At 40.1% G+C, this 12,876-nt stretch overlaps 1 protein-coding gene across 13 annotated transcripts in view; it reads left to right on the top strand.

Annotated features, from left to right (window-relative positions):
• FoxP (forkhead box P) overlaps nt 1–12,876 on the top strand; it is a 913,334-nt gene that overhangs the window by 800,934 nt on the left and 99,524 nt on the right. For all 13 annotated transcript variants that reach the window (XM_070086983.1, XM_070086981.1, XM_070086982.1 and 10 more), the window contains 2 exons: nt 2,428–2,563; nt 9,177–9,332. In XM_070086983.1, coding sequence (XP_069943084.1) covers nt 2,428–2,563; nt 9,177–9,332 — 292 coding nt within the window. The remainder of the gene's footprint in view (nt 1–2,427; nt 2,564–9,176; nt 9,333–12,876) is intronic.

Here is a 12,876-nt window from a genome sequence, read left to right as displayed (position 1 = left end):
CACCGAGGATCGCTGGCAGTGTTGTGCACACCGAGGATCGCTGGAAGTGTTGTGCACACCGAGGATCGCTGGCAGTGTTGTGCACACCGAGGATTACTGGCAGTGTTGTGCACACCGAGGATCGCTGGCAGTGTTGAGCACCAAGTATCGCTGGCATTGTCGTGCACCGGTAATCGATAACTATTATGTACTGAGTATCGTTATCAGTGTCGTGCACACCGAGTATCACTATTAGTGTTGTGCACCGAGTGTCCCTAACAATGTTGTGCACCGAGGATCCCTAAGTGTTCTGCACCCAAGATCGCTAACTGTCGTGCACCGAGAATCGCTAAGTGTCGTGCACTGAGGATCGCTAACGGTGTTGTGCACCGAGGATCGCTAAGTGTCGTACACCGAGTATAGCTAGCAGTGTCGTGTACCGAGTGTCGCTAACAGTGTCGTGTACCGAGGGTCGCTGACAGTGTCGTGTACCGAGGATCGCTAACAGTCGTGCACCGAGGATCGCTAACAGTGTCGTGCACCGAGGATCGTTAACAGTCGTGCACCGAGGATCACTAATAGTGTCGTGCACCGAGGACCACTAATAGTGTCGTGCACCGAGGATCGCTAGCAGTCGTGCACCGAGGATCGCTAACAGTGTCGTGCACCTAGGATCGCTAATAGTGTCGTACACCGAGGATCGCTAACAGTCGTGCACCGAGGATCGCTAACAGTCGTGCACCTAGGATCGCTAATAGTGTCGTGCACCGAGGATCGCTAACAGTCGTGTACCAAGGATCGCTAATAGTGTCGTGCACCGAGGATCGCTAACAGTCGTGCACCTAGGATCGCTAACAGTGTCGTGCGCCGAGGATCGCTAACAGTCGTGCACCGAGGATCGCTAACAGTCGTTCTCCTAGGATCGCTAATAGTGCCGTGCAACGAGGATCGCTAACAGTCGTGCACCGAGGATCGCTAAGTGTCGTGCACCGAGGATCGCTAACAGTCGTGCATCGAGGATCGCTAATAGTGTCGTGCACCGAGGATCGCTAATAGTGTTGTGCACCAAGGATCGCTAACAGTCGTGCACCTAGGATCGCTAACAGTCGTGCACCTAGGATCACTAATAGTGTCGTGCACTGAGTATCGTTGGAAAGCGTCGTCACAGACTATCCATCTTGTATAAATTAGACATAAGTACAGCGTTTTGAAACTCGTTATGATACGTTTCGCCCCATCGGGAGCTTTATCGATTAATTGAACGAAAAGTATCCCAGTGAAATTTTCCAAACTTTGCACCAGACAAGCCTGACCTAGGGCCGGGCTGCGGAGTAAGAAAACTCTCGAAACCCATCACAGGTATACCAAAGGTATCTTAATTTGCACATCTATCGGTATTGTATAACTTGTGTGATAGATACCCCAAAGGTGTCTTAATTTACAGAATCCCAAAGGTGTCTTAATTTACACATCTAACGGTATTACATGTGTGATAGATATTCCAAAGGTGTCTTAGTTTACACATCTATCGGTATTATATAACTTGTGCGATAGATAAATCCGTTTTGGGCCCTCCATGTTTAGTGGGTAAGAAATCAGTTGCGTGTAGCGTAGCGTTGTTGTGAGGTTTGTCAAGATTAACAAAGCGCTGGAAATCCTTTACGTCACTTAAACGATGCTGTTCACGCCCTCCTGCTTAACAACCTCGTAAAATCCTCATTTTCAACCTTTTTTTTTTTTTGTATGGGAAACTCTAGTAGAATGCTACAAAAAGTTCTTTTTCAGCTCTTTGTTTTGTTTTTCTATTCTTTCTTCTTTCCTTCCTTCTTTTTTCTTTTTCTTTTTCTTCTTTTTCTTCTTCTTTTTCTTCTTTTTCTTCTTTTTCTTCTTTTTTCTTCTTCTTTTTCTTCTTCTTTTTCTTCTTCTTTTTCTTCTTCTTCTTCTTCTTCTTCTTCTTCTTCTTCTTCTTCTTCTTCTTCTTCTTCTTCTTCTTCTTCTTCTTATTATTATTATTATTATTATTATTATTATTATTATTATTATTATTCCGTATTATTATTAGTAACGTATTATTTTCTTACCACATTATTATTACCGATTATTTTAGTGCCGTATTATTATTATTATTATTATTATTATTATTACTAATTATTATTATATAATAGTCATTGTATAAATGTTGAAGCGGTAAACCCGTATGGCTCACACGGTATCAATTATAAGTTTCACAATACATTCCATCTGGTAGATATTATGTAATATCAGTAGATAATCATAATTCATTTTATTGTTTCTATTAATTTTATATCCCATTGCATTTTCTTATAGTAAAAAAAATCCTAGCCAGTATTATATTTTTTGTAGGCTTCTAATAAATAATAATTTTCGAGAAATAATTTTTTTTTTATTTGGGACTAATTGTGTATTTTGCTCGTTGTTGTGGCACAGAGTAAGGTGTCTGGTCCCCTGGCACAGCTGGGAGCACAGCAGCAGCAGCTGGTGCAGCAACTGCAGGCGGTGCAGCGTCAGTACCTCCTGCAGACCGGCCTCCATCCAGGACTCCACCACCACAATGGCGAAACGCGTAAGTATTATTATTATTATTATTATTATTATTATTATTATTATTATTATTATTATTAATAGTAGTAGTAGTATAATTACTATTATTATAGTAGTTATTACTTTATCATTATTATTATATTTTTATTATGTGGTAGCGACAAACAGGTATTGGTTAATATTTTTATTATTATTGTTGTTATTATTACTAGCATTATTATTAACATTATTGTGTGGAAGCGTCACAAACGTAAGGGTCATGCAGAACGTTGAGAATTTATTATTATTGTGTTTAAGCGCCAAATACATAAGGATCATGCAGAAAGGGGTTATTATTAACATGAAATTGAGATAAACCTGTATTGATCATTAAACGTTTGAAAATAGCTCAATAGCTTTTAAATACACAACACTAGTGACCATCAGTAGTGTAGATTGTTCAAGTTAACACTTTTAAGTTGTTACTTCATACACTGCAAGAAACTTAAATGTTGATCAAGCAGCACTTGATCTAACTTTAACAAAACAGTACGTACTTTAATTTGTATGTTAGTTGGAATATATATATATATATATATATATATATATATATATATATATATATATATATATATATATATATATATATTTATTTATTTATTTTTATTATCACACTGGCCGATTCCCACCAAGGCAGGGTGGCCCGAAAAAGAAATACTTTCACCATCATTCACTCCATCACTGTCTTGCCAGAAGGGTGCTTTACACTACAGTTTTTAAACTGCAACATTAACACCCCTCCTTCAGAGTGCAGGCACTGTACTTCCCATCTCCAGGACTCAAGTCCGGCCTGCCGGTATCCCTGAACCCCTTCATAAATGTTACTTTGCTCACACTCCAACAGCACGTCAAGTATTAAAAACCATTTGTCTCCATTCACTCTATCAAACACACTCACGCACGCCTGCTAGAAGTCCAAGCCCCTCGCACACAAAACCTCCTTTACCCCCTCCCTCCAACCTTTCCTAGGCCTTCCTTCCACTACAGACTGATACACTCTTGAAGTCATTCTGTTTCGCTCCATTCTCTCTACATGTCCGAACCACCTCAACAACCCTTCCTCAGCCCTCTGGACAACAGTTTTGGTAATCCCGCACCTCCTCCTAACTTCCAAACTATGAATTCTCTGCATTATATTCACACCACACATTGCCCTCAGACATGACATCTCCACTGCCTCCAGCCTTCTCCTCGCTGAAACATTCATCACCCATGCTTCACACCCATATAAGAGTGTTGGTAAAACTATACTCTCATACATTCCCCTCTTTGCCTCCAAGGACAAAGTTCTTTGTCTCCACAGACTCCTAAGTGCACCACTCACCCTTTTCCCCTCATCAATTCTATGATTCACCTCATCCTTCATAGACCCATCCGCTGACACGTCCACTCCCAAATATCTGAATACATTCACTTCCTCCATACTCTCTCCCTCCAATCTGATATCCAATCTTTCATCACCTAATATTTTTGTTATCCTCATATCCTTACTCTTTCCTGTATTCACTTTTAATTTTCTTCTTTTGCACACCCTACCAAATTCATCCACTAATCTCTGCAACTTCTCTTCAGAATCTCCCAAGAGCACAGTGTCATCAGCAAAGAGCAACTGTGACAACTCCCACTTTGTGTGATTCTTTATCTTTTAACTCCACGCCTCTTGTCAAGACCCTCGCATTTACTTCTCTTACAACCCCATCTATAAATATATTAAACAACCACGGTGACATCACATATCCTTGTCTAAGGCCTACTTTTACTGGGAAATAATTTCCCTCTTTCCTATGTACTCTAACTTGAGCCTCACTATCCTCGTAAAAACTCTTCACTGCTTTCAGTAACCTACCTCCTACACCATACACCTGCAACATCTGCCACATTGCCCCCCTATCCACCCTGTCATACGCCTTTTCCAAATCCATAAATGCCACAAAGACCTCTTTAGCCTTATCTAAATACTGTTCACTTATATGTTTCACTGTAAACACCTGGTCCACACACCCCCTACCTTTCCTAAAGCCTCCTTGTTCATCTGCTATCTTATTCTCAGTCTTACTTTTAATTCTTTCAATAATAACTCTACCATACACTTTACCAGGTATACTCAACAGACTTATCCCCCTATAATTTTTGCACTCTCTTTTGTCCCCTTTGCCTTTATACAAAGGAACTATGCATGCTCTCTGCCAATCCCTAGGTACCTTACCCTCTTCCATACATTTATTAAATAATTGCACCAACCACTCCAAAACTATATCCCCACCTGCTTTTAACATTTCTATCTTTATCCCATCAATCCCAGCTGCCTTACCCCCTTTCATTTTACCTACTGCCTCACGAACTTCCCCCACACTCACAACTGGCTCTTCCTCACTCCTACAAGATGTTATTCCTCCTTGCCCTATACACGAAATCACAGCTTCCCTATCTTCATCAACATTTAACAATTCCTCAAAATATTCCCTCCATCTTCCCAATACCTCTAACTCTCCATTTAATAACTCTCCTCTCCTATTTTTAACTGACAAATCCATTTGTTCTCTAGACTTCCTTAACTTGTTAATCTCACTCCAAAACTTTTTCTTATTTTCAACAAAATTTGTTGATAACATCTCACCCACTCTCTCATTTGCTCTCTTTTTAAATTGCTTCACCACTCTCTTAACCTCTCTCTTTTTCGCCATATACTCTTCCCTCCTTGCATCACTTCTACTTTGTAAAAACTTCTCATATGCTAACTTTTTCTCCCTTACTACTCTCTTTACATCATCATTCCACCAATCGCTCCTCTTCCCTCCCGCACCCACTTTCCTGTAACCACAAACTTCTGCTGAACACTCTAACACTACATTTCTAAACCTACCACATACCTCTTCGACCCCATTGCCTATGCTCTCATTAGCCCATCTATCCTCCAATAGCTGTTTATATCTTTCCCTAACTGCCTCCTCTTTTAGTTTATAAACCTTCACCTCTCTCTTCCCTGATGCTTCTATTCTCCTTGTATCCCATCTACCTTTTACTCTCAGTGTAGCTACAACTAGAAAGTGATCTAATATATCTGTAGCCCCTCTATAAACATGTACATCCTGAAGTCTACTCAACAGTCTTTTATCTACCAATACATAATCCAACAAACTACTGTCATTTCGCCCTACATCATATCTTGTATACTTATTTATCCTCTTTTTCTTAAAATATGTATTACCTATAACTAAACCCCTTTCTATACAAAGTTCAATCAAAGGGCTCCCATTACCATTTACACCTGGCACCCCAAACTTACCTACCACACCCTCTCTAAAAGTTTCTCCTACTTTAGCATTCAGGTCCCCTACCACAATTACTCTCTCACTTATATATAATATATATATATATATATATATATATATATATATATATATATATATATATATATATATATAATATATATATATGTTGTGCCGAATATGTAAAACTCTTCCACTACAGACTGATACACTCTTGAAGTCATTCTGTTTCGCTCCATTCTCTCTACATGTCCGAACCACCTCAACAACCCTTCCTCAGCCCTCTGGACAACAGTTTTGGTAATCCCGCACCTCCTCCTAACTTCCAAACTACGAATTCTCTGCATTATATTCACACCACACATTGCCCTCAGACATGACATCTCCACTGCCTCCAGCCTTCTCCTCGCTGCAACATTCATCACCCACGCTTCACACCCATATAAGAGCGTTGGTAAAACTATACTCTCATACATTCCCCTCTTTGCCTCCAAGGACAAAGTTCTTTGTCTCCACAGACTCCTAAGTGCACCACTCACTCTTTTTCCCTCATCAATTCTATGATTCACCTCATCTTTCATAGACCCATCCGCTGACACGTCCACTCCCAAATATCTGAATACGTTCACCTCCTCCATACTCTCTCCCTCCAATCTGATATTCAATCTTTCATCACCTAATCTTTTTGTTATCCTCATAACCTTACTCTTTCCTGTATTCACCTTTAATTTTCTTCTTTTGCACACCCTACCAAATTCATCCACCAATCTCTGCAACTTCTCTTCAGAATCTCCCAAGAGCACAGTGTCATCAGCAAAGAGCAGCTGTGACAACTCCCACTTTGTGTGTGATTCTTTATCTTTTAACTCCACGCCTCTTGCCAAGACCCTCGCATTTACTTCTCTTACAACCCCATCTATAAATATATTAAACAACCACGGTGACATCACACATCCTTGTCTAAGGCCTACTTTTACTGGGAAAAAATTTCCCTCTTTCCTACATACTCTAACTTGAGCCTCACTATCCTCGTAAAAACTCTTCACTGCTTTCAGTAACCTACCTCCTACACCATACACTTGCAACATCTGCCACATTGCCCCCCTATCCACCCTGTCATACGCCTTTTCCAAATCCATAAATGCCACAAAGACCTCTTTAGCCTTATCTAAATACTGTTCACTTATATGTTTCACTGTAAACACCTGGTCCACACACCCCCTACCTTTCCTAAAGCCTCCTTGTTCATCTGCTATCCTATTCTCCGTCTTACTCTTAATTCTTTCAATTATAACTCTACCATACACTTTACCAGGTACACTCAACAGACTTATCCCCCTATAATTTTTGCACTCTCTTTTATCCCCTTTGCCTTTATACAAAGGAACTATGCATGCTCTCTGCCAATCCCTAGGTACCTTACCCTCTTCCATACATTTATTAAATAATTGCACCAACCACTCCAAAACTATATCCCCACCTGCTTTTAACATTTCTATCTTTATCCCATCAATCCCGGCTGCCTTACCCCCTTTCATTTTACCTACTGCCTCACGAACTTCCCCCACACTCACAACTGGCTCTTCCTCACTCCTACAAGATGTTATTCCTCCTTGCCCTATACACGAAATCACAGCTTCCCTATCTTCATCAACATTTAACAATTCCTCAAAATATTCCTTCCATCTTCCCCTCCTTGGTCAATTAGCAAGGACTCATTTAAAATTAAGTCCTTTCTAAAATTTTCTCTAATACGTTTAAAGATATATTTTTTTCATTAATGTTAATGTAAAAAATTTTAATTTTGCACCAAAAGAATCTTAGAAAACTTACCTAACCTTATTATAATAACAACAATTTATTTTAGCTTAACCTAACTAAATATATTTTTTTCGTTAGGTTCAGAATGATTTTGGCGAAATTATTGCATACACAAATTTTCGCTTGTCTTATATGGCAAGATGAGCGTTGCTATTTAAGCCAAGATCCCAAGTTCTGCCTATTCGGCACGACATTATATATATATATATATATATATATATATATATATATATATATATATATATATATATATATATATATATATATATGCTTCTAAACTGTTGTATTCTGAGCACCTCTGCAAAAACAGTGATAATGTGCGAGTGTGGTGAAAGTGTTGAATGATGATGAAAGTATTTTCTTTTTGGGGATTTTCTTTCTTTTTTTGGGTCACCCTGCCTCGGTGGCAGACGGCCGACTTGTTGAAAAAAAAATTATATATATATATATATATATATATATATATATATATATATATATATATATATATATATATATATATATATATATATATATATGTGTGTGTGCGTAGAAAAACAACTGTGAAAAGAATAGTGAACAATTCTTTTCACAGTGGTTGTTCTGCATATTGAGATGTCACCGGTTTACTGTGATTTTATTATCTATCTATCTATCTATCTATCTATATATATATATATATATATATATATATATATATATATATATATATATATATATGTGTGTGTGTGTGTGTGTGTGTGTGTGTGTGTGTGTGTGTGTGCGCAAAACTGGTCAATTAGCAAGAACTCATTTAAAATTAAGTCCTTTCAAAAATTTCCTCTTATACGTTTAAAGATGTATGCATTTTTTTCATTTATGTTAATGTAAAAATTAATAATTTTGTACCACAAGAATCTTAGAAAACTTACCAAACCTTATTATAAGAAGCGCAGTTTAATCCAACTAAATATATTCTAGATAAGTTTACAATAATTTAATAATAAACAAACACAATGAAATATAATTTTGTTCGTTAGGTTCAGAATGATTTTTGCAAAATCATTGCATACGCAAATTTTCGCTTGTCTTGATCGGCAAGAAGAACATTGCTGTTTAAGCCAAAATCGCAAGTTTTGCCTATTCGGCACGGCATATATAGTCAGTCTAGAAAAAAAAAAGTTTGTCGTTGGCTCTATCAGACTCCATCGAAAACATAATGAAAGGAAATGGTCAGATGACTGCATATTGATGTTTTGTGTTTTCTAGACACTTAATAAAGATCCTTGTAATGTTTATGTATTTTATGCATCCATTTTCACCCTTTTATTATGTTTGCGGTGACCGCGTATAAGTTTAAACAATTGCATTTTAAATGTGATTCCTCTTAATCATTGCTTAAACAGTCAAAAAATTTGAAAATAAATATTAATTTAACATGTAATGATAAATCTCTGGCAAGAGTTACGTGTGTATATCACCTTGAGTTAACATTACACACATATCATGTACATAGTGTAGCAGCTACATAACCCTAAACACCCACAGGGTCTCCGCCTGGCGCACCTACAGACAGCAGCTCGTGGAAGGACAGAGGAGAGCGCTCTGACACACCCTCACCTCACCACCACAACAACAATAATAACAACAACAATAACAACAACGAGAGGGACCAAAAACCCATGCCTCCGCCCTCCGCTAATGGTAAGTGTTGCTTTGCTTTGGTTATTCTAAAGAAACATAATTTAGCGTGTTTGTAATGGTAACAGCCGTAACTATTACATCGTCCTTTAATGTCTGAGGATGTTACTCCGTCGCTTTGTAAATGTAATGGCGATTATTCTCTGTAAATAATACTCATAATTCTGATTGCTTACTATAAGAATTGTATTTCAACACTTATTTTCTCAGAGTAATATTCGTTATGACTCGACTAATTGAACAAAAAAAATTACCCAGAAACATGTCCGATATATGGTCATGAATTCACTGTCACGCGCACTGTGAAGCATTTACCAGCTGTCTGAAGGTTAGGTTAGGTTAGATGAGGTTTGTCAGGTAACATGACCGTTTCCTGACGCGTGTGTTAGTCATGATGACGACCCGCACCTGGAGCTTTTGTGTCATCTGACCGAGGCCTTCCGCTGGCTTACCCGTCCACCACTTCAAAAATTGTGGTTATGATTATAACCGTTAGATTCTCTTCTGAAGGAAACCGTAAGATTGTATATAGAGCTACCGTCCCTTTCCTTGGGTCAAAGTTGACTGTCTATCTTTTCCCCGAGCACTGTGTGCCAACCCACAACGAGTTTACCGCTTCGCACTTTGAGCACAGAATTACTATCCCAGCATTTTATGCAATAACCAACTTCTTTATGTATGTTATAGATCAAGCTTCGTTAGTGTAATAAAAAATTGATTAACGGACAGTAACCAGCTGTCGGTGAACTAGGGTAGATTTGTGTACCAGCTGTCGGGGAACACGTGTAAACGTGTGTACCAGCTGCCTGGTCAACACTTGTAGACGTGTGTACCAGCTGCTGGGTCAACACGTGTAGACGTGTGTACCAGCTGCTGGGTCAACACGTGTAGACGTGTACCAGCTGTTGGGTCAACACGTGTAGACGTGTGTACCAGCTGCCTGGTCAACACTTGTAGACGTGTGTACCAGCTGCTGGGTCAACACGTGTAGACGTGTGTACCAGCTGCTGGGTCAACACGTGTAGACGTGTGTACCAGCTGCTGGGTCAACACGTGTAACGTGTAGACGTGTGTACCAGCTGCCTGGTCAACACTTGTAGACGTGTGTACCAGCTGCTGGGTCAACACGTGTAGATGTGTGTACCAGCTGCTGGGTCAACACGTGTAGACGTGTGTACCAGCTGCTGGGTCAACACGTGTAGACGTGTGTACCAGCTGCTGGGTCAACACGTGTAGACGTGTGTACCAGCTGCTGGGTCAACACGAAGATGCTTTGTAGCTTTAAAATGTGTGGAAAATACGTCCTCATAAATTATAACGTTATTTTCCTCCGTGCTTGAAAGACCGTCGATATTACAGCGTTTTAAAAAGTCAAGTTGACATTGTCAACTTAGGGAGAGAGAGAGAGAGAATGAGAGTTCCTAAACTCTCAAACCAAGTCTCACAGGCAAGTGTCTTGTCAACACTCGTCACTCACGTGCCGTATACACGTCTACGCTCACTTCTGGCACTCTCCCGTCACTCACCTCTTCCTCAACAAGTCATTTTTTTATGCTCATTCCACTCCTGTCACTCAGGCATTTCAGTCGTCAATAAAAATGCTCGCTGGTCCCGTTTAATCCGGCGAGCCGCCCGGAGCGACTTACGGGTATTGACAGGGCTTTCGTGCGGTCACTCACGTATATATTTTTTTTAGCCTGTCACTCACACGCGACGACAGTCACTCAAACGCTAAAAAGAGTCGTGATTCAAGAAGTGCACTTTTTTCGCTTGCGCTGGGCGATTGCTGTTGTCTTGCTGTTGCTCGACCTTACCGTCAATCTTTTGTTTGCTGTTCCGCATTTTTTTTACACAGCTCATTTACAGGTTAAGATCTGTTATTCTAAGGTCATTTCAAATCCTAAAGTCGGTTCATGATCATCCGAGCAGTGGCTCGTGCTTTGGCCTGCACGTGGTCAGTTATAGCCTGGTTGATCAGGTCTTGATCTACCTGGAGACCGAGCCGCGGGGGCGTTGACCCCCGACCCCCGGAACACTTCCCAGGTAGACTCCAAGTAGCTTTCTCCAAGGTATATTGCTTTCCCCCAGGATATCAATCACAGCAGTCAACAAACACCCAGTTATCTGTTTACTGTTAGGTGAACAGGGACAACCTACTCACTGTTAGGCGAACAGGGACAACCTATTCACTGTTAGGCGAACAGAGACGTACCTACACGCTTCCGTTGCTCGGTGTCGTACAGTTGCTCATGCTGTGCCTGTTGCTCTGCCTTCTCGGTTCTGGTTTTAACCTGTTGCTGTTTATGGGCGCTTGATCCAAGAAATTGGAGCTACCTCTTCCCATTTTTTATTCAAATCTACCAGCACTCTACTGCCTTACAGAACAAACTACACCAGCTTACCTCTAATAGTGAACCAGATAAGTAGCGGGAACAAGTAGCAAACAGGCGGTAAAATGCGGTGAAGTAGCTAGGGGAACCACAAAGTTAACATAGAAGGGAACAGTTACGGTTAAATACAGCGCAGTGGGGAGTGGCAGTGGACTGAACAGTGGGAAGTGGCGTTGGACTGGATAGTGGGGAGTGGCGGTGGACTGAACAGTGGGAAGTGGCGGTGGACCGAACAGGAAAGTGGCGGTGGACTGGACAGTGGGAAGTGGCGGTGGACCGAACAGAGGGAAGTGGCGGTGGACTGGACAGTGGGAAGTGGCGGTGGACTGAACAGTGGGAAGTGGCGGTGGACCGAACAGAGGGAAGTGGCGGTGAACTGGACAGTGGGAAGTGGCGGTGGACTGGACAAGAATATTAATGCAAGCTTTCAGGAAGCTGGTCACTGGTAAACAATTGTTCGTCTTAATGACAGAATGATTCGATTGATAATCTCGTTATCATTGTCATATATATTTTACACTCTTGTTAAATATGCATTATAAAGAAATGGAACGTGAGCAAGAGTGAGAGTTTTATTGGTTGGTTGGTTGGTTAATGGAGTTTAAAGCCTATCGACTAGGTTTGGGCTTTAAGGCTGGTTGGTTGATTAATGGGGTTTAAAGCCTATCGACTATACTAAGGTCATTCTTGCTGCACGTTAACCTTCTCACCACCAGACAAAAATTTAATACTTAAAATAAGGATTAAAGTAAGCTCTCAGATATACACTGGGAGAAATACACCTCGGGCTGTATATATCCTGGTTAAAGTTATCACACTTTAACAGCCATTGATGATAATGCTTGTGATTATACTGTGATAAATATGCTAAATACATTTTGAACAATCGCGAATTTGCATATGACATTTTAATTTTAGCTTTCAAATAAATTGTCCTTTTATCAGAAGTCCACTTCAACAGTATGGACAACAACAACGCTCTTACTATAGTTATTAATAGTAGTGGTTGTTAGTATAGGCTGTTAGTAGTAGGTTAATTAAAACTAATATGTCGCGTACTTAAAAATAATGGTGTTATTATTTACGGGGAAGAGATGAGCCCGTAAGGTTCAGAGAGCTATATATGGGGGATGGGAGGCAGTCAGGTTTAATCCGAG

The sequence above is a fragment of the Cherax quadricarinatus genome, chromosome 20 (genome assembly GCF_038502225.1).
Source record: "Cherax quadricarinatus isolate ZL_2023a chromosome 20, ASM3850222v1, whole genome shotgun sequence".
Lineage (NCBI taxonomy): Eukaryota > Metazoa > Arthropoda > Malacostraca > Decapoda > Parastacidae > Cherax > Cherax quadricarinatus.
This window is presented reverse-complemented; position numbering and strand designations above follow the sequence as displayed.